Source organism: Myripristis murdjan, chromosome 15 (genome assembly GCF_902150065.1).
Source record: "Myripristis murdjan chromosome 15, fMyrMur1.1, whole genome shotgun sequence".
NCBI classification, from domain to species: Eukaryota; Metazoa; Chordata; class Actinopteri; order Holocentriformes; family Holocentridae; genus Myripristis; species Myripristis murdjan.
The window spans coordinates 21,752,813-21,776,403 of record NC_043994.1 but is presented as its reverse complement, the minus strand read 5'-3'; the positions used below and the strand labels follow the sequence as shown (position 1 = coordinate 21,776,403).

Here is a 23,591-nt window from a genome sequence, read left to right as displayed (position 1 = left end):
TGAATCTAGTCCCACCTCCATGTGCGCTATGGTAATGAGCCTGAGGAAAGTGATTGTCGTACATTTGATGGTTCACTGACTTCACAGTCATTGTCTTTATCTGTGATAGAAAGGAGAGGCGGGGGAAGGATCACAATTCCTTTGAGGTGCATTTAAATCATAGTCTCCACATATTACTCAGAAAATTCCCTCTTGAGAGTGTGAGCTGAGATGGCGTCCTTCAAGCCCCGCTGGGTTTCCTGTCATCGTGAAATGGGAGCAGGAGATTAGGGGGGTGAGGGATGTGGAGGATGGAGAAGGAGGGGGGTAAATACTGAAATCTGGTCTAATCCCATCTCATACAGCTGAAGATACACTCCTCCTAAGACATTTCTGCTTAGAGCTGAGGTAATAGAAAGGATCGTGGGGAATGCCATTGGGAATCAACCTTACAAAATATTTTTTGGAAAGTATGCAAGTCTCCAAAAACTACTTTGTTCGATACAAAGACACACATGAATGGATACTCAGTCAAGAAAATTGCCGTTATTTAACATACTGACTTTTAAATACTTTTTTTCCACAATGTTTAAGGCATAATAGATCACAAAATCATGTCATAATTTCAGCCATAAATTATGGTGACATTTATAATATTTCACACTAGTGTGATCCACTAAGGATATTGATCAATTAGATAAGGGTTTTGCGGGTGACTATAGCTGAGTTGTGCCATAATAGCATAAGAAACACAAAGTGGCAATTTGGCACAGCTCATTGTGTTTCATAGTAAGCTGTAAAACACGTCCTTTCCGATGTAATTAACGAGCAGAAGACACAAGCGTGAAAATATATCTAGAGGGTTTGCATCGTAAGTCTTTCAATTTAATACTGCAATGTATTGTGATTTAATTTTATATTATTATTTTTTTTTTTCCATTTGACTGCAGTACAAACCTTAAATTACATCCCTTAAATGTCTTATTCAATTATCTTTTGGAGAAATGCATAAATACTTGAGAAATTCAAAGCTTTTTAGGTACACTGTTAATGACCATTTTGTATAATTTTATTATTTTTATTCCTATCTATTAGAATTTCTGTATTTGCTGAAATAACATTGGCTAGTAAATGGCAGTAATGGCAGTGTAATACTAAATGATCACTGGAAAAAAAATGTTGTATACTGCTGGCTTACAAAAAAAAAAAAAAAAAAAAAAAAAAAAAATCAAAAAACATTTCCAACAGTGTCCTCTGGGTGTGATGTGAACATTTGCAGAAGCAAAAGGTAAATCAGCCCTGTTGTTCATACTGCTCTCTTGCCACGCAATAACCACGAGACCCTCCGCTTTGGTTCAGTTGAGCCCGTTAAAAAAGGAGAGCCTTGATGTAAAGCAGGAGAAAACATTACTGTACACTCCTACACCCTAACTCCGCGCTGCCTGTCTTGCATAACTAGATGATACAAGAATCAGTGCATAACCTTCCATCTCTTTTATGCATTTCCTCCGTTTCTTTTAAACTCCCATTTTCTCACACCTTTCCTCTCATTTTCTCATGAAATGCAACATTTCACAAAGCCCCCAGATTAATGTGCAGAAATAAATAAATAAGGAAGAAGCATTCAGAGTGGCTGCTGATGCGAAAGGAGAGGGGATTCTCACAGCCCACTGCCCCTGCTGTAACAACATGCCTTATCAACATTTTCTCCCTTTAAGTGCTGGAGCCACTGCACACATGGAAGACTATGCATGCATCTGCTCATAAGCCGCATGACCTCCTCCCTTTTCTTACACCATATGGGGCTCCCCTTTCTCACCTTCCCTGTGTTAAATATTCTTAACCTTTCAGCCGCATGGCTCATTCACAGTGACTCTAAAACCTAACATAGAGGCTAAGACCTTTTTTACAGAAGACCAGATTTTGCGAAAGCTTTGACCCATGCTCTCTGTGAGCAAATGTGTCACTGCGTATTGGCTGTAGTGGGAGACATAGGAAAGCTGTGATGTATGGCACACATATGCTTCAGTATGTGAACATGCTGTAGCTTTCTAGTGGAGGTGCAGTGCACCAGCTGCAACCTACACCCAGGACTCTACTGTCGTCAGTCACTCTGGCGGTGCTGTTTGGCCCCCATTCGCGAGGGATGCGATCTGTAAGCCTGAGTCTAACTGAGGGCGTTTTCACACCTGTAGTCCATTTGCTGTGGTTCAGATCAGTGGAATAACTGATACTTTGTTGCACTGTTCATTTGGCTTGGTTTGATTTCAAGGTTCAAGGTTATTGTCCCACTTGGTGAAATTTGTTTTGCAGCCAGGGTTTACATGAAAACAGAATACAACAAGACAAAAACAACATCAACAAAATAAATCACAGTGGCAGAGCAAGGAAATGAAAATTCATACCAGTAAAATGTGTAAAAGAGCAACCAGAGTGCTATTTGCCACTGAGTATATCAATAGCACATGGCAAAAAAAAAAAAAAAAAAAAAAAAAAAATCAAACGAACCAAAATGTCTCAACAAAAGCCATGTGGGAGCTATCAGCCCTCTGATTGGTCATAGTCAGACAAATATGGACATGCTGAAAGGCGAAGAAAGGAAGAGTTTACTTTGGGGATTTTTTTTGCCTCTCTCACTTTCTTGCACTAACAAATGTGACCAATACAGTATCAAACATGGACATGGGGCATTTCTTGCAGTGCTGGTTTTGGCTATATACCAATATTTTTCCTTGATGCTTTATGTCAACCCTGTCTTCTCTATGCTGTTAACTGCTTGTTGCAAATGTTTTCCATTTGTTTGTGTTTGTTATCAATTATGACTCTACAATGAGCACCTGAGCTACCTGAGCCACCTGAGGTAGCTGTGTCAGCCCAAAAGGCACATTGCCTCCTGTAGTTGGGTCAAATGTGGGTCAGTCCACGCTCACACTTGAAATAAACTCCAGCTCCAGAGTTAAGTTGTAACCGAGAGAGACCGCCTCCTCAGCAGGATCTCAATCCAGTTGAACTGGCCAGCACCTGAGTGCATCGCTGGTTTCACATCTGCCCGAACAAACTGCACTCACAGGAGTTCGATTCAAGCAGACTAAACAAATCAGGTGTTAAAATGCCCTTAAGTGCATGTTAAATTAAATAGCAGAACTACATGGATCCATTGGAAATGTCTGAGCAAGACTTAGTGATATTTGAGTAAGTAAGCGCATGGGGATGGTTTGAGTGTGGATGCCAAACACAAATGTACTGTGGCACCAGTCCAGAGCAACCTAACAAAGCCCTGTCTGTAACATCTTATTTTGAAAAGAGCAAATCTGAGGCTACCCTTAGTAGTACCTGTGTGTGCACTGAGCCCTCCCTGAGTAAATCTTTGGAGGAGATATTTTTAAAAGATCACAGCCTGCTCTGCCTGTGTGGACACTAATTTGCAAACTGGGTGGAAGATATTCCTCTGAGATGCAACTCATACCTCGACACTGAATTGTCAGTAGACATACAGTGGTCTTTCAATCCCACAGTATATTTTTCTTTGAAACATTACAGCACCTATGCGAAGAATATTTTCTTTTGATAGCATATTGTAACTCTGCAGTGAATTACTGTATTCTATGGTATGCGCTTATTCTTCATGTACCCAGTTTTATGGTACAAAGGATGACCTTCAGCAGAAGATTTACTTGTAGCATTACATGATATTATATTATTAGACACATAGACACACAGACAAATACAGATGTTCTCTGGTGTGACATTGCCTAGCTGGCTGTCAACTGTTGCTGTAGATAAACGAATAATCAGTATAACCACATCATTCATCATTATAGTGCCAAGAATAGCCTGTTAGCCAAAATGTATTGTTAGCATTGCCTAAGATTCTGAGGAGAGTAAATACAATTTAAATTTACTTGTTTCTCTGAATGCAGCTGCAATCTGCTTCCAAGCCACTTCCACAGGTGTTTTTTTTTTTTTTTTTTAATTTTGCTCTCATGGTACACATAAAAAAGATTGTTTTCCACCTGACAAATAAGACAGTAGTCCAGGGAGGTCTATCTGATGCTGTGAGGAGAGGTCCTCTAGGGCCAGCTAACCTGTCGGGTGTCCAGTCAGTGCCTATTAATGTTGATTAAATTCTAAATGCTTTTTTGTTCTTGGTTTTATTGAAATTATAATATCAGCGTCAATGAGAATGGGGTAATGTTTTTTTTAGGTCCCTGTGCAACATATGTGTCTACAGCCCAGGAAAATAGACTTCAATCCTGTTTTTCAGATTGCGTGTGCAAAGCTCTTGCAGATGTGTAAACATGCGTGCTCCTGGTGTAGCAGCTCCACTGAAGTCTCCCAGCTGCTTGTTGCACTTGCAAAGAATTTCACACACATGAATTCGACACATGCAGTTTGTTTCTGGAGTAACTGATAACTACCTAATTTGGCTCCTGATGAACACATCTTGTGCTGTAGTGTGTTCCACAAGAGAGCCGTCTTTGCGAGAATGATTAAAACGGTGCCATTAAGGGTCTCAACGCATCACCAAAGTCGCTACATTTCTAAATCTGACTGACAGTAGCTTTAAATATGGAAGGAAATGACTGTATGCAATACAATATGTAAAACCCCATAAAACAAGCAAACAAATAAATCGCTCATCTGAAAACATGGGAATCCAGACTGCTTCCTGATCCTGTTTGGGTGCTTGGTGCAGGAGGAATGGAGCCCACCAAGCAGCAGAGAAAATAAGGATCATAGTGGAGGATTTGCACATCTGAGTGAGCACATCTGTCGTAATACAGCCACATCCCAATTTATGTGCTTTTGAACATCATGTTTCTGTCCCTGTGTGGCATTTAGTGATGAATGGTGTGCATGAAAAAGGTTGTATTCTTGTAAATTGGTATGTTGTTCCTTGATATCTGATTAAAAGTGGGGGGGGCAGAAATTACTTACCCCTGAGGGTCTGGGGGAGGGATACCATGACAAAAATGAAATCCACCAAGAGCAATGATTGAGATGACTAAATAAATAAATAAATAAATCTGCTCACATCTGTTCTGTGTCCTAAACATAGCCATACTTTAATTGTTGCGTGTATATTTTTGCAAGAATCTCTGTATGTGGACAGCTAGGTTGAGGCAAACTTTAAGACCAATTTTTTGTTGTTGTTGTTTTTTGGTGTGTGTGTGTGTGTGTGTGTGTGTGTGTGTGTGTGTGTGGAGGTCTGTAACCCTGTGCTTTTGGTTGCTTTGTGTGTGTGTACTTCTGATGTCTCTGTAAATGCACACAGTGTTCTGTGTGTTTCTGGCCAGCATCAGTATTGCTGTCAGTAAGTGGGTGCTGGTGAGAGGAAGGTCATGTGGCAGGCGGTGGAATTATGTCCAGGTCAGAGATGACCTGTGTGGCACCAACCCTTATTACTGCACCATTTTCCTCAGTTCCAAGCAAAAACACATAGGCACACTGCAGGCATAACAACATGTAGCAAGCACGTCCACTTTCTTACCCCGCAGAGGAGGTTAATGGCTAATTTTGCAAATGATTTATTGTAATCATAGCTGTTGGTCATATTGCTTGTACTTCCTAATGCTTTTGTGGCTATTGAATTAAACGCTGTCTGTATCATCATCACCATCAACCTCACAATATATAGGGTGCACTGTGTATAATTTAGTTACCTACACCCGATAGTTTGTCATTAAAGAGACATGTCACTTACAATGTGAAGCTTCAAGTAGTCTCCGAGACCAGAGGAGCTGTCCACCCTCACCAGGACGGCGTCCTTCAGATGTGTGCTGAAGCCAATGGCTAGCCTGTCTGCCCGCGTGCTGGGACGGTCGTTCGGTGGCCATGTGTATGTGATCAGTCCACCATCTCGTCCAAATATGTATGTTGTTCCCGCTAGAGGAAAAAGGAGACAGAGAGGAGCAAACAGGAGACACATTAGTAAAATATTCCCTCCTACGACCTTGTAATGTTTTGGTTGCAGGTGCACAGGAATGAATCACGGACTGTCAACACAAACACTCTTAACACAGCAATGCCAGCACGGCTCACCGTCAGTCTGGAGTGGTTTATTGTGCTGAGTAATGACTTTGCACTGCACAATGTATCACTCCTGAACAGCGCTCAGTTTAGTTTGAGAGTGTAAGTACTCTCATGTCAATTCATGAGGAAGAGACAATACAGCAGAAAAAAAGAGAGACAGGTACTGGTGCAGCATGCCTTATTATGCAGCACAATTACACAATTTTACTGCTACTAACTCTTTCACCTCAAAAGGGAAGAGATGCAAGAGAGTGCTAGCAAACTTCCAGCTGTGTCCCTGATTCCCAGGTAACCAGCATGCCGAACGGGCACCTCCCTGTCTCTCGCGCTTCATTAGCAGCCTCAAAGGCAGACGCAGCCTGCAGCATTATTGGCTGCCTGGTCCAATTATGCCCTTCTGGTGACCTCCACACCAGCTATTTCCTGTCTCGCTGCATTACCTCTTTGTCTTTAGGAGCCATATGAAAGGTTTGAACATGACCTGGTAGATGGAAGAGTGGTTCTAATTACCTAGCCATTCACTGGCAGATTCTTGTAGCCTTGTGCTGGTGACCTATTCAAATTGATGGCTGGGAAGAAGTCCTTCTCAACTAACGAAGGAAGAAGACTACACAAAGTGGGAATCCATTCATTCGTAGTAGTAACAAAGACATGGTTTCAGGTTTTGATGCTTACCAACCACCCGACGCCTCATCATTTCAGAGTTGTCTCAATCAAATAAGTGCCTATTTCACTCTAATTAGTATAGCTTCATTATGATACCATTTCAATTCATTTTCAGCAGAGCAACGACAAGCATGGATTGTGTGTGTGTGTGTGTGTGTGTGTGTGTGTGTGTGTGTCCATGTGTGAGAGAGAGTGATTTGGAAATAAATGCCTGTGAGAAAGCCTGAAACTGAATGCAGCTGTCAGATTAGCATAAAAACAGCTATCTTCATGAAAAATTAGACTGGGAGCTGTGCTTGTGCGTATGCATGTGCATCCATTTACATGTATGTGTGTGAGGGAGAGACAGAAACAGACAGCAGAGACAGAGAGAGAGCGAGAGAAAAGCAAAGTGAGCCTGTAAATATTCATGGAGGGGCAGGGAGTTAAAGAGCCTTAGCCTGAACAATAGATTATAAATCATTCTGACTGTAATTCCAATATTTTCTTGTAAACCAGTTCACAAGGATATAAAACTATCGATAATTTTTGCATTTATTTATATATTTCTGTTGTTTTCTTCCCTCTGGCTTTCCTTCACTGTGCAGTGATATAACTGCTTCACTCAATTCTCAATTCTCAAGTTCATTTTCCAATTTCATTCCCTCATTTCAGTCAATACACATTGTCAGCCATTAGCAAGGGGGAACTGCATCATTAATTTACAATAATATGATTAACAAATGATGCTGTGATCTACAAATCTATGGAGGGATTTATTGTTTTCATAACGCCCAAGTCACATTTGCGAAATTTAATGAAATAACAGCAAACACTCATGTTCTCTCGATGGATAGAGAGGGTTATGAAGCTTGATGACTTACAGAGAGGAGAAATACATTACGTACAACACATTTGCGAGGCGGGCGGCATTTCTTTTTCGCAATGTCTGCCGGCTACTAGTGAAAGCCTTTCTTGTTCCATTAATGCATATCTGATGTTGGCCTCGTCATAGAGCAATCGCCAATGCATGTAGCTAGCACTGGACTGTTGTGGCTGTCTCTCTATTCTCCCCGAAGCCACGAAACACTAGCTCCGTGCTCCAGCTTATTATAATTAAGCTCTTTTAAACCATGTCAGTGTTGGAACTCATAGCGCCCTTAAGCGACCATTTCCCCCTCTGTCTATTCATATGATCTGACACCCACTTTATCCCACTGACAGCTTATTTACTGTTGGCGACCTCCAAAAAAACTCCACAATATAGAGATTGCTCATTTGAGAGGGCTGGTGTGGTGGTAATGGGGTAGAGTGGATCTTGCTTGTGACACCCTTAAGCTAAATGGATAAATGGCCAGGCACTCAAGTCATGCCTGCAAAAGGTCAATAAAACTAACGACTCTATGGCATGCAGATTATTCAAATGAATTCCAAAACAGATTCACAGAGAGCAGTTAAGGAGGTTGCTGATATGTGGTAAGGCAGTCTAAAATCCATAAGAGCATGTAAGACTATTGGAGAACTCCTTGAGGGAAGGTTGAGGATTAAGGAGTGATACATGGGAAAACATGGCTAATACACACCTACACAGTTATGCTCTGGCATGAAATCAGCAGACACGTGCCTGTGCAACTCCAGTAGTGGGAGAAATTATGCCTTGGCTTCATTTAAAAAAAAAAAAAAAAAATTGCATCCTCTCCTGGGATGCTAGGTCTGATATGGCTCTATTGTGGTCATTAGATACAGGGCTGTCCCGGAAAAACTTGCCTTTTTGTTGTCTCTTTAATTTGACAACAGCTTCACTTTATTCCCAATTCACCCACTCTCTAATAAAAACATGAAAGGACAGGCAAGATGTATGTACAATGAGGGGAGGGCACGATACAAAGTGTTTTGAGGTGTAGCACTACACGACAGACCTAAGAAACAGAATATAATTAGGATTTTGTTGTTACACATATCCCCAAAAGACTTGCACACTTGCATCTCGCATATTCATACGCATTTCCCCAGAGAGGTCACAGTGCATAAACCGAGTAGCAGTGTGTGTTGAGTAGGTAGTGGTGGGCTGTTGCGGGAGATCAGACCTGTCACCCTTTGCTTGGGGATGAACTCCTCAACTACAAGCTTCCCTGTTATAGGATAATGAATTAATCTGTCCTCATGTCAAACTACATTGAGAGCTGGACGCTCTCTACTTTGTCAGTGAACATCAGAGAAGATAAACACTGACAGATCAAACACTCTGCTTTCATTAAAAATGTAGCACCAGCCCAGTAGTTTTTTTCTGCAGCCTGGCCAAAGAGGTGTGTGGGATCGTCGGCTGCAAGATAGTAAACATTCCCTGTGCATTAGAGCCCTGATGCTGCTGACTTTTCACTGCCTCAGTCTATTTCAGCTGCTACTAAATGAACCATGAGCGTATAACAAGCTGGCCTATGATCATGTTAAATATACTGTACGCTGTCATGTGAAGAGGCAAATAAGCATGAGCAGAAGGAGTGTGCATTGGGCTTGTGCCTCAGTGTGTGTGGGGTGGTGGGGTGGGGGGCATATAAACAAAGGAGCTGTTTTACCACACCACTCAGCTAAGGTCAGGCCCATTGACTGTCTTTCCTCTGACCTCCAATGCTGCCATCATAACGGGCCTCATATTACCTCCACTGCCGAGAAACTGGGGAGGAATCCAATCATAATTACATAGCAGTGATGGAAATATGAAAAGGAGAGATGACATTATGGCTCTGCTTTCTGTCAGCTCCCAGCACTTTCGTTACTGTCTATTTGCTGCCAAGGATTCCCGTAATGATTAGTGTACAGAAATAGACTACCCGAGATGTGCCACACAGCTTTTTTGAGATTCATTTTGATCATTTCCATCAATCTCTTGAATAGAAATTCAAAAGTATGATGCCTTTTCTTCTATTTCTTCTCTACTTTGAGTCTCTTCTTTTAATCTTATATTTCTGGAGTGCCATTTGCAACTTGCAGTACTGTATATATATCCTTACAGTTGGAATGAGCTTAATGCAGACAATCTCCTTGGCATCAGCGGAGCATTGCATTTTGTGCTATGGTGTGATTCATTATGTATTAGCGAGTGTGTCAACAATGAGTAGGCACGCTTTGTTACGTAGATTACTACATGTTGTAGATCCCACCCTCTTAAAAGGGAAATGCCATATTAAGGACAGCATTATTTGGGCTTATCTTGGTCTGTGGTCACCCCTGGGAGGAGTACAATTAAAACAAGCTTAATAATGTCTATTGGATTACCATTTCAGTTTCCAGAGAAATCATTACCAGGATTGATGGGGACACTATTATCCAATCAAAAACTACTAGTTTCTGGTAAAGGAGCTATCTCCAATCAATGTTCCTGAAGATTCACTGCCATGAGGGAAAATAGTGAGTCAAAGTAATCAATCCCCTCCCACCCCTCAATTCCACCTTTCTCACTATATTTCACCTTTAGGGACAATTAAATGGCCTAGTAGTTGAGTAGATGAGGTGGTAAATAGAATGCTCCTTTCTGCTAAAGTGAGGCTATGGGCAAAACTGCTCCAACACATGGCTAATTAATTATCTTTTCTGCTGCATGTTCTTACTTGGCAGCAATTACAAAGCTGCGAACCACAGAGAAGTAGTGGGGTAGGGGCACTTTTCACACATCCTCAGTGTATAATTAAATGGTACATCACAACCCATGATCCAAAATAATGATGTCAATAGATTGATATCTATCTAAAAGAGATAGGGATTTTAGTTTGATCCACAACAACAATCATCTGTTGGCTTCTCTGTCAGACAGAAGTTATCAAATATTAATCAAAGCCCCAGTGACATGAACCGGCAATAATAAAAAGCAGGGAATACGATCATGTGAATATTTAAATGTCAGTAGATTGTGTATTTCCAAACTATTTTTTTCCTGTAGCTTTTCTGTAATTTTAATGATCAGAGATTTGTAGGACATGGCTTTCGCCGCCAAAGTCAACGACCTTCTGCAGTTATATTTTGAGCTGTGTGTGTTCATTTGTGTTTGCCAAACTATAAGTTATAAAAACAAGAATGAACAGGCTCTGTTTACTACAAGGGTTAGGGCTAGTACTCGAGTCCAGGGCTCAGACTCGAACCCTTTTCTTCATGACTTGTGACTCAACTCGGACTCAAACACTGATGACTCAGCCTCGGACTTGTGAATTTAGTGGTTTTGGACTTGGAAGCTGTAGTTGAGGACTCAAGCTTTTTTTTCTTTGCTGTACAGAAATGGAGAGAATTACTTTACTTCCCAAATGACAGGGCAGCAATGACGTTCATGCCTTTTGTGATTTTATACTGTATGCTGCATAACAACTGTAAGTGTGTTCAACCTCTTACCACCTGCTCAAGGTGTGCAGCATGCAAAGATGTGGAAGGAAACTCCCCAAGTTATCAGAGGTTATTGAACACACTGCATTGTTTCCTCTGTCAGCCAAATTTACACTTTTCATGGCAATCAACATTTTGTGGTAGCAGAGCAGCTCAGAGCCCAGCTTGAAATTCAGACTCGATTTGGACTCTGACTTGAACACTGAGGACTCGTGATTTGATTTGATAGAACAGTCATTCTCAAATATTTCTTGCAAGATAGGTTATTAAATAAAGATTTCTCTGAAAAGTTTTCCAATTTTGGGGGCTTGTGGAGAACAAAAAACATGTCTGGTCTAGATGATTTTAAACTTGTAGTCTAAGATTCTGTGAGATGCTTCATTTTGGTGACATCTTTGTTGCTGAGTGGTCATTGCTGTGGTGCTTGTGCACTGCACTTCCCAGAGATTACTATAATCAGAGGCTCATAACAGTACTGTCTTCCCAATCCTGAATTTCTGTTGATGACGTCTGAGTTTCTGCATCAGTCTTTTCTTTGTCTGTTTATCTACGAAATGGTGGCGGTCGCTGTTCAAGGTATGTCTTTCTATACAATTTATTCCAAATAAACCGCTGCTGTTGCTGTCGACAGCTTGCTGATCAACTTATAGTGCATCTTTAGAACAAAACATGTTAACAAACTTGGGATAGGATCAAGATGGAAATTTGTGTATGTTAAAATGTCATAGATTATTATTTTAAAATTAAATTACTTCAAGCTGAATATGAGCTTTGGTCTGAAATGTGTTTCAAAATGTTTCTGGAGTTTTGAATGTCAGCTTCACTTGTCATCTTCTCTATAAAGGGAAATGTTTCACTGATCGTGTGACAGATGAAAATTAAAAATAAAATTAATATTGCTTACCCTTGTCATTGTTTATTGATATATTTGAGTATACAGTTATATAATTATGAAAAAAGAAAAAAAAAAGATCTACTTTAGTTATATATATATATATATATATATATATATATTTTTTTTTTTTTTTTTTTTTTTTTTTTTTTTTTAAATCACAAAACTGTTTCACTATAATTTTTGTGATGCAAGTAATCAATGTCTCATTATTTTCATGCTCTGCAAGAATATACACCTGCAGCCAAAAGGCACACTTGTCAAAAGTCATAATTTTCACAGCTGACATATCAAATGCTTTGACATGTGAGGTGATTAATTGCCTGTCACCAATGATTGGCAGGTATGTTTGATAAATACATACAGTGGGCAGAAACAGTTCTAACCAGAAGAGTGCACTATCGAGTGCAGATCCCCACCAGGTGTATCTCACCTTCGCTGCTGGTTGGACATAAATACCAGACCATCCCTTTTTCAACTACTGTGAGAATGGAAAATATAGAGGCACTGCCAGTGTGTCTCCCCTTATCCAGTCCTTGGACTTGAGCAAAAAACAGGGGTATAAAACAGGCTTTCCAAAGGTTTTGAATCACCACAACTATGAGAGGTCCTTGATCACACAATCATAACTGTTCGCAAGAAATATTAGACTGATAGGCCCAGTAGTATGTGAGATTAGCTGCAGACAGATACACAAACACACAAACAGGAAAAGCAGTGTTTTCCCTGCCATTATAAGACATTTGCACGTTGCCCAAGTTGACTGAATGGGAAATACTGAAAAAGTCAAACTTGCATTTTTGCTTGGTGTTTTGAATCACCACATTCACTGAGAGGTCCTTAAGCATATGGTCAAAACTGCTCAAAAAATATTAGGCCCAGTAGTATGTGAAATTATCTACACACACACACACACACACACACACACACACACACACACACACACACACACACACACACACACACACTTACAAACATACATAGACACACCAATGCACATGTACAGACATACATGAGCAAACGCAATATTCCCCTCCAGGCCACCGCCTGGCGGTACAGTTGTTCATCCAGTGGGTGGGAAGTGATTGTTAAAAGAAAGCCTGTGGCTGTTTGTCTCATGGGTGCAAATGAAGGAAATTCAACAAGAGAATGGAAAGTGTACAATGAAGAAGTGGGTAGAAGTAGATCCCTCCAGCACCCCTCCTTCTGCTGTCTCCACCCAATCACTACTTCTATATCTGATCATTGTTCCATTGCAGCATGGAAAGGTCCTTTCAACAATTTAAACCTCACTCACAGGCTTTGCTCCTGGAAAAAGCCATTCCCTGTCTTCAGTGGTGTGTGAGCAGCCCTTTGAGGGACTAAAAAGACTGCAGATTGTTGACTTGTCTTAATCCTCTCAAAGCACAAACAACTGCCTCTCTTATAATGGGCTAGGCAGTTATAACACAACCAGCAGATATGAGAAAAGGTTTCATCACAGGTTGGATCTGGATCCATCCTGTGTATAATTGAAATGACAACAGAATTCACTTTTAATTTGAACCATTAAAGTATGAATGACACTGGCAGAACATTGCAAAACAAACATTAACGCTGCCTTAACAAGAAAAAGTAGGTTTGAGCTGGAACGAGCAGGTTTTGAGGACTCATTGTCTTGTCCATTTTATATGTCCGTGTGATTTCGAGTCACTTGCTGTATAATGAACAACTAAAACATTTATTGTGGTTGTATGAGCATGTGGAGAGGGAACAGAGTAATTTTGCCAACCATTCTCTATAACTGCTGCAGTTATGTCATGAAACTAACCCATACCATAAAATATACAACCTACTCTCCCACTTTTTTTCTCCTTTGCTTCCTTCCATGGTTTTTCAGTGATAAATCCTCCTTCCAGTCTTTATCAGATGACTGGAGCCAAGCTATTCTCTTTGGAGTCAGCCGAAAGCAGCCTGGACAGAGGGTGCTAAATCAAACCAGAGCGGGGAGTGCCTACTTACTGTGTGTTGGCTTAATAAGTCTAGGCATATTGGCATATATACAGCACAGTCAATATAAACTTTTACAGTTCACTGCTCAGACAGTCCATCTCTACCACTGGCAGATAGAGTATTCAATTCTATCTGCTGTTTGGAGGTGAGACAGAAATGCATGTGTACAGTAAGCTAATGAAGCATCTTCAGTTTTAATGCTTAAGTGACAGTAATATCCTTATACAGCACTTTTAATACATCTCACCATATAATTAATAATAATAAAAAAAAAAAAATAATGAGACAAACAATAAAAATAAAAAAAGTTTCATGAGAATGGGGGTGGGGATGGGTGGTATAGGGGTAAATAATGAATGGCTAATGTAAAACCAATGAATAAATGATAACAATAACAATAATGATAATAACGAGCAAGTAGAAAGAATTCTTGTATAATCCTGTGGGCAAAATTGTGTTTAAAGACGTCAACACTGAGCTAAGCTCCTTAGGGAGAGTGGCTCCAAAGTGGAGGCAGAAGCCAGTCACCTTTGCTTGTTAGTCTAGACAAGGTGTATATTCTAGATATTGCATTTCCACAGTATGGTTTTAACAATACCCAGTGACCTATGAGCCCTTAGCCCTTACTAATGAGGACATTGCAAAAGCAGCATTTCTGTATAGGAGAGCTGACAGTGTCCAACCTGCCTACATGAGCTGCCAAGCATTAATCCTTCTGTCTGTCTCTGTCTGCTTTGCTAATTCGACGTAATTAAATTAAATGGAGACTAAGTGGGGCATTGCTGCTTGTCCCCCTGATTGGTCATCCTTATTAAGGGGTAGGTATTACGCAGGCATAAGATGCAGGCTCCAAAATCACGAGAGCGACAAAACCTAATAAACAGGAGAGAGAGAAAACATTGGAGTGCTGAAGTCAGACCTCGGGGCACACACAGTATAGAATGATGAAACCGAAGAGAGGGAGAAAAACAGAGAGACGGTGTGTGAGAGAAATTTCAGAAAGGCATAAGAGGGAAGATCGATGGTCTTTCAACTGATTAAAACAATACCACTAATTCCAACTTTTACATTTATGCCTTACAACAGATTTTTTTTTTTTTTTTTTTTTTTTTTTTTGCTTGAAACGGCCCTTAACTGATACTATCTGCAGCTGGACAGAAATTGTGAATTGGGAAAACTCCCTCTGCACCATGCTGTTGCAGTACTTCATCATACTTTATCCTCACAGTCCTCTAAAGAGATAAGCCTTCATCTCATCATGACAGGACCCCGGGGTAGTCACACCAGCTACCCTCGCTCTTCATGGCAGGGGACCATCAATTCATGGCTGAGGTAAAGTCCTGCCTTCTGGGCTGGTAACATTATGCCATGAATGCTCAGTCGACCAGTGTCACTCATACCCTTCTGCCCCCTCCTTTGCCATGCTTACTTCCCCCAAGCACTAAGTGATACATGAGCCCTGCCTTGTGGAGCAGAATGGGCCATCCAGGCAGAGCTGACAAGACCCACTGTCTTAATGGAGCAATACACCAAACGGGCCCTTTGTTACCCCTACCAGCTGCATATCTACTTCCCCAGCCAACGGCCTTGGCTCTGATAGAGGTGTCTCACAGTATCGACAGCTTCTAATTTACTCTCTCATCATCACTTGCCTCATTTGCTCCTCAGACACAATGCTCCCTTTCTCCCCAGTTCAGGTCAGCCATTTTGTTTGCCAGCCATTTGTTGGGGAGCTTTTTCTGCATCCAATGTTAATTTGCGTTCCAGCGAGCACACATATCAAAGGGAGGCTTAAAAAATAACCGGCATCAATAAATCGCATCCTTTTTCCACGTCCAGTTGACACTTTTTGTCTGATTGCGTGCCATCAAACATCAGTGCATTATTTCATTTCGGTGTAGTTTGTGTGCTAAGAAAGCATCTAGCATGTATCAGAACATCACAGCCTACGAAGGCTCTCTAGAAGCTGTAGTTTTACTTTATTGGGGAGCCAACAGATGTGGTGTGCAACTGCAGTTCTAATTACTGAAAAAGACAAGTGTGTGTGTGTGTGTGTGTGTGTGTGTAGGGGGGTAATTACACTGTGGAAGTGAGGCGGAAAACAGAGTCCAGGGCCAGAGCTCTGATCTGAGTCTAGAGAGAACTCTGGCTGCCCATCACCATATGCAGTTCAACCTGCATCAGCACAAATACTGATCTCACAAAGAAGCAGCTCAGATGGTGCTATTGTGCCCCTCCGAATATAATTCTGTATAAGCTCTGTTCATAAAAGCAAATATTTTATGGAGGTTTGTAGTAGACCTGCATAATTACAAATCGCTGGTGCCAGAAGAGATCTTTCTTACAAATAATCTAATAAATTAACATTGCTAACTATAGATTTTAGGGAAAATGTAGGGAAAAATACACCTCTCCACCATCGCCCTTGTTCAATAAATCATCTTCTGGCTGAGGGCAATGTACATGTGCAATGTGGCTAGCTGAAAACTGGAAGGTAAGCAGCACACTCAAAAAATAGCACTGCATAAAACACACTCTCTTTGATGCACGCAATGCCACTGTTTAACATTTCCCATTTCACCAGAATCAATCTTTTACTGACAACAGGAAAAGTAATTTGCAACACAAGGTCATTCTTAGATTCAGTAAAATAATATTTTTCTCCCATCCTGCTTTACCGTGCCAGGATAACTTAGGTCTTACAATTGCACACATGTATTTATAGCTGGGGCGTCTGTAAAATGAAAAACGTCAAATCTGCGAATCACATTAGCTCAGCCTTTGCACCATGATAATTTCTGTACAGCTCAGCAATTATATACAATTTGTCATCCTGACTGCCTGTTTTTATGTTTGTGTGTGTGCGTGTGTGTGTGTGCATATGTGAAAGACTTATGCAGTAGTCATTCATTTATGTGTGTTTTGAGTAATAACTAATACCCACAAAACAAGTCGGTTTTTCGCACTACTACTGAGGACCATCATGTGTGAATGACAGTCCTCAGTAGCCTCATTTTTAGCGTTCACTCCTGTAATCCATACCCAGGGGACAACGAGTACGCTTTGGCCTTAATTGGTGGATTAAACATCTGCTTTGCCTATTGCTCACTAGCCTCATTTTGTAAGTAAGCCTTTGCTAAGTGGTGAGATGTTATTTAATTAGCTGCATATCTTATGGAAATGATACAATAAAAAATGAATCTGGGAAAGATCAAGAGAAAAAGATCAACAGAAATGAAGCAGTTTTCAAACAGTATGTGCGTGTGTGTGTGTGTGTGTGTGTGTGTGTGTGTGTGTGTGTGTGTGTGTGAGTGCGCGCGTACATGGATGTGTTTATGTGAGCCTGCTTGTGTTGCTTGTGTGCCGAGGTGTGAGAGGGAGTTTTGTCGTGCAGCATAACTACTGCCTTCATGATTTATATACAGCACAATGCTCTGCCTCCCCCATATCAACAGGCAATGTAGGAGCACCATAAGGGGGCTGCACTGTACTTTATCTCACACTGATGCTGCATATCTAGCAAAAAATAAATAAATAAATAAATAAATTTAAAAAAATAAAATAAATAAAAACAAAAAAATAAAAAAATAAATATAAGACAGGAAAAAAAGAAACATGTGTGGGTATACAATGTATTTCTCCACTATGTTGCAAAATATATGCTAATATTAGCTTGTGCTTAGGTGTTAGGCAGGCGTTTTTTTATCAGTCCTTGCCAGCAGGCCTGAGGCAATAAGAGATGGAAGGAGCAATGAGGAAGGTGAAATCCCACACAATCCTATTAGTGTGGATTAAGGGTAGCTTTCTTTCTGTTGCCACTCTGCTGCAGGTGAGCAATTGTAAATTGCAAGAAAAGAATAGTTATGACATGGTTGGTTCTTACTGAGGCCTCCTATTGCTACGCAGGGCATCCATTCATTTTATAAACCCCCCTTTTTTATTTGTCATTATGGCTAAATGGGTGATATTTAACTTATTAGGTTATGAATCATAACCTATGAATGATTATGACCCTGCCAATCAGTTTGTGAGACATTCAAACTACCCAGCGAGGAGAGATGACCCAAAACAGACATGTGAAATTTAAGTAGACGCTCATTATCGATCTGATGATCAATGGCAATAATACAATTTTGGTCTTGCACTAGCCGGCTGCCACAGAAACCCATCCTCTCTGGCCTCCCCTGTGGTTGAAGATATTAGGCTGTAAAGGCTGAAAGATTTCTCTCTTCATCTTCTGCTTCTCCTCCCTTGACCTTTCCTCGAACCAATTAGTCCGTCACTATGGGAGTTATCACTGTACCACTGCAACTATGTCTGGGTGAGATTTTTTTTTTTTTTTTCTACCTTCCAAATGAACACTTTTCCCTATGACCCATTTCAAAATCCGGCCAAGGATATTTTACACTACACATTTTTTTTTTTTTTTCCCGGTGTGTGGATTTGCATGTCGCTTTTCTTACCCACTCTCACGCAATTCATCTCTGACAATGATTCAGAGTGATCAAAGAGAGATGATTTGGGAGAATGTTGTGCGAATGTGTGTGAGTGTGTGTGTTTGTGTGTTTATAAGCGTGTATGCACAGGCCTGACTGGCACAGACATAGCTGCTGCCTCATTATGATGACACCGAGCGAGGCTTCTCTAGGGTTGTTGAACTCAATTCAGATTAGATACAAAATGCAGGGCTTCAGCAGACGTTCTTGAACTCCACTTTATTTATTTCATTCTTTTTTCTTTTTTTTTTTTTTTTTCTCTGTGCCGCTCCTTTGGGAGACGGCGAGGCATTTATAAAGTCAGTCAGTGTGGACTATAGGAAGCTATTTGTGCTCTCCAAGAAGCATCTCTCACACCTTGGCCTTCCACATACACTAGCCTAACTCCTCCATCCTTTTTGACCGGCTTAGAGTTAATATAATTGAACACAGCAATGCAGAGGCAGCAAAGACACATCATTTTGCCATGTTAATTTGGAGACAAGCATTTTTTTTGCACACAGTACTTACTTACTGTAATTGCATCGTCTTCTCTCATATTTGCTTATTCCTATTGTTATATTCTCTACATATATTAATATTTACCACTTTTAAAATAATTCTTCACATCCTCATAGTAATGCATTTAATTTATTCATTTCCATGTAATGCAGCATCTCACTGTGATGGAACTGTAAGAGGGAGTACGGTCATATAACCCCCTTTTGCTGTATTGTTATTTATATCCTTTTTTTTCTTTTTTCTTTTTGATACTATTACTACTTGCTGCTGCAACATCCCTATTTCCCCCATGGGAAACATTAAAATTTCATCTAATAATATTCAGTGTTTTCATGTGGCTGGCATAGTCTATCAGTATTACAGCAGTCTGTTATCCCATTACAAAATATCAATGAATTTTCCATTGTTAACAGTTGTGTATGTGTGAAATTAAGACTGCACATTTCTTATTATGTATGTGTCTTCTTACAATATCTATCCAACATTTCTGTGTGTAAAATAAAAAAAAATAATAATAATTCTTATTCATTTATTACATGTCACTCCTAGCCCATGACCAGGGAACTTATCATCTGAAGCTGCTTTTTAAAATTATATTCAGCAAAGAAAAACAGAAGTGAAGATGTGTAGAAGGGGAGCAATGAAGTGAAAGCGGAAGCTGTTGAGGTGGGGGTTGGATGATGTTGCTGATACTGATTCACCAAGTGCCTCATGGGGAAAACTGCTCCTTGACTCAAACTCATCCAAGACTTATGCATGTGAGGGACGCAGACATCCCCTTGAGTCAAAGGAGGGTCTCTTTTTCTCTGTCTCCCTGTCCATCTCCCAAGTCTCTCTTCGGAAACAGGACACATTACTCAGCTGACCCCTCTCTGCCCACCGCACGCGCAGTCAGGTCTCATTTCCCTTCATGCCAACCATGGCCTGGTCACCACCGAAACTGCACATACCACTGCAGGCACAAAAGGCTGCCCACTCTCCCTGCTTGGATAGCCTCCGTAGAGGAAGTGGGGAGGCGGGGTGCTGAATTAGGCACAGTGGTAGGGATGATGAGACACATGAATGGGGGATAATTGAAGGAAGGGAAGCAAGGATATTGGAAGGGAGGAGGATGTGAGGGAAGAGGAAGAGGGGGAGGTGTTGTGTAGTATACAAGTAGGTTAAAGACCTGAAGCGCGAACAAATAAAAAGAACGTGTGTATATTCCTGCACATCAGAGGAAGAGGGGAATGAAAAGACCGCAGTCCTTAGTCTCTCGTTCGTGGGTCAATAACTGCCTGTGCTCCCTCTAGAGCAGAGGGAACATGTACCCAGATCCTTATCGGGGGCAGCTATCATCTCTGCTGCTTCACAGAAGCAGAGATACTGTCATCCTCACACTATCTCAGAGTGACATCAGCTCAGAGACATGCGAGTAATTATATTATACAAGCCCACAACACACCGGCAGCAAGGCAACATCAGAGACCAACCGCTCCCCCCTCCACCCCCTCCCTCTTTCTGTCTATTTTCTATCTTTTCTTCCTTTCCTTCCCTCTCTCAGAAGTAATGTTGTTTTTCACTAGCTTTGTCTCATGTTTTTTTTCTTCTTCCCCCTCACTTGTTCTCTGCAGCAGTGCCAGCACAGTGGAGAACTGTCTCTAATCCATTCAATCATTAGCTCTGAAGGTAGAGAGCTTTAAAATTGATTAAAATCACTTAAATTGCTTTGCCGTCTTTGATGAAACCACCATGATTTGAAATACAAAAGCCATTTAAGCAGTCACTGATGGAGCAGGTGTTAAGGGGGTCTTCCCTGAAGCGTGTTAAGTACATCACATAATCATCTTGAATCTGGAGGTTGACTTCCCCCCTACTAAACATATGGGCTGTGATTCTGCAGGGCTGGTACATATACAGACACATAGCATACACAGAGTAAGCAAATGTAAGCATGACAGTATTTTTTTTTTTTTTACCTAAAAAAAAAACCAAAAAAAAAAAAAAAAAAAAACACTTGCCAAATCATAATAATTCTCTATATCCTCCAGTCCCTATTGTACATTATCAAAAGCTACTCTACAGGAAGCCATAGAAATAACCCTGTCTCTTTTACTGATGAATACATCCATCACTTAAAACGTTTTCCTGATCAATTCCTTCCTGCTAAAAGAGTAAGGACACCAGGTACAGCGTTAAAAAATAATGATGTAGTTACCCCACACATGAAGTATCATTTCATATCTGCAGGAAGGAAGGAAGTCCACCGCCTATGGGAGTGTTTTCATGATGGATGTTTTGTCTGTTTCTCAGACTTGATACAGTCTGAACCTCATTACTGTTAGCCCTCAACAAACAATGCATCACACACCAACTCAATTTCATACATCCTGACCATGGTAATTTTCTCATACTTTACGCATACATCAATGACAGACACACAACCTCCATGCAAAGAAAACAAAAGAGAGTGTTCTCTTATATGCTCTTGTCAACAGCAGTGTGTGTGTTCCTAGGAAAGTTGACAGGACTTTTATGCTTGTGCAAAATATTTGGGATATGGATGGTCAGCTCTGCATGAGAGTGGTGTTACTGACTTCGGTCAGATGGGGGTGTGGAGGGGGTGTGGCAAAACATGGCTATGTACTGTAAGTGAATAACTACATTATCATAAAATAGAGATAGAAGTAATTTGCATATAGAACAAAACTGTCAGTGCTGTGTTAGCTATGTTTGGCCTAATCACTTGAGACAATGTTAAATGCACTGTGACAATAATGGTGAAAGGCAGGTACAGTTACATAAGTATTGCAAATAGGATTAGATTTTAACATTGACGGTGACACCAAAAGCTATGAGGGAGTCAGAGGAAGGGAGAGAGTGTGTATGAAAGAAGGTAAAACATGGCTCATTGCTGTTGTTTCAGTGAAACACGGTGACTACAAATGTCAAGTAAAAAAAAAAAAGTAATATAAAAAGGAAATAACAGGATGAATTCAAACCTGAGGGAGTATGGCTCTTGAAGCCACAAATTAGACTGAATAATTGAGGAGCTGTACACGTTTAATTGGTGTGGTGAACAGACACCCCATGTAAGAAACAAGTCCCATCCAAATTAAACCAACTGCAGCACAGCTAGGACAACAGCACTGGGGCTTTAAAACAGCTTTGTCCTGGAGCCAGGTACCGTGTTTAACAGCACATCTACTATTTTGCATTTATACATCATCCACTCACTGATCTTTGAAAGTCTTTGAAACACTTTTATGTGTACCACACCAGAAGCAGCTATTATAATTTTCATATTAAGTCGTGGAATCTGCCCTATAGCACCACACACCCTCAGGGCTCTGAGGGAGAGGAGGAGGCGAGATGAGTGTTGCCCCTCCAGACAGGCCACGGCAGAGTGGCCTAATTGCCTCCCTTGTTGTCTCAACAGGCCAGCAAACCTCCCATCTCCCTCATCATCACTGAGGAGCACCGACTGCCTAATCCATCCAGCCCTATCTCTGTCCAGTGGATCCTCCCCAGCCCTCCAAGCTCCAGCCTTTTCCACACTTCACTTTGCAATGGAAACTAGCATCCCAGACACATTCTTAAAATACAAATCCTCCACTGGAACGGTGTTATCATGTACTACTTACAACCTTGTGCCAGCTAAACTTTAATATAAGAGAATCTTCAACACTAAACCAGAAATATTCTGTATAGCATAAATGGCTATTCAGATGTACATACTGTTAACCAAAAGCATTATCTACTCATAAATTAAATCCAGGCCAGCACAGCATTACGTCAGTGTTATACCACTAGTGATTACATCACTCAAAAAAACGCCCGTGCTATGTGGTTACTAAAAAAAAAAAAAAAAAAAAAAAAAAAAAGGGAGTATTTTGTGTCACAGTTCCTCAATCTTAGACATCAGCATCAGTCAGAACTCCCTGTGAAAATCTGCTCCATGAATGCAAAAAGCAAAGAAAAGGAGCGTGAAAAAAGTGAAAAAACCTGCAGCATCTCCAAACCATTCTGACATTCATACTGAGGCAAGCAGACGCATACTGCAGTGTACCATGAATACTTGGGGTGAGGTTATATAATACCAATTCCCCATAGTTGAGACTCTCTCTCTCTTTCTGTCTTTCTCTTCATCTCACTCTCTCTGTCTAAGGCATGGCCCTTCCTGCCACACAGGGTAAAGAGGCCCCCATCTACACTCCATGCTGGGCATGGGCCAGGAGTGGCTCAACACCCCGCAGAGCTGGAGGCAACACATCTTTGTCTCCTCCAACCCCCAGGGGCAACATGGAGCAGCACAGTGTTCTAATCCTGTCTAATCTGGACACAGTGGAGCATCTGGAGATAGGGATATGGCTAATCTCAGACATGGAGACAGAGGGCACTTTGCTGAGACAGACAAAAAAGAGATGGATCTAAGCTAGCAAAGTTATGTCTTGTAGAGGTGTGTGTGTGTGTGTGTGTGTGTGTGTGTGTGTGTGTGTGTGTGTGTGAGAGAGAGAGAGAGAGAGAGTGTGTGTGTGTGTGTGTGTGTGTGTGTGTGTGTGTGTGTGCGCGGGGGGGGGGGGGGGGGTGGTATTAAGATACAGCAGAAGGCATGTAAGAGATAACTATACATACTGAAATTGCTGGCTTGTAACGGCAGTAGCAGATAGACTGAATCTTAAAAAGTAATGGCAATGGCAAAT

The 23,591-nt window shown here is 41.0% G+C and overlaps 1 protein-coding gene across 5 annotated transcripts in view; it reads right to left on the bottom strand.

Moving 5' to 3' along the window:
* LOC115372569 (neurexin-1a) overlaps positions 1-23,591 on the bottom strand; it is a 309,098-nt gene that overhangs the window by 87,375 nt on the left and 198,132 nt on the right. For all 5 annotated transcript variants that reach the window (XM_030070577.1, XM_030070578.1, XM_030070579.1 and 2 more), the window contains one exon: positions 5,684-5,865. In XM_030070577.1, the coding sequence (XP_029926437.1) occupies positions 5,684-5,865 (182 nt within the window). The remainder of the gene's footprint in view (positions 1-5,683; positions 5,866-23,591) is intronic.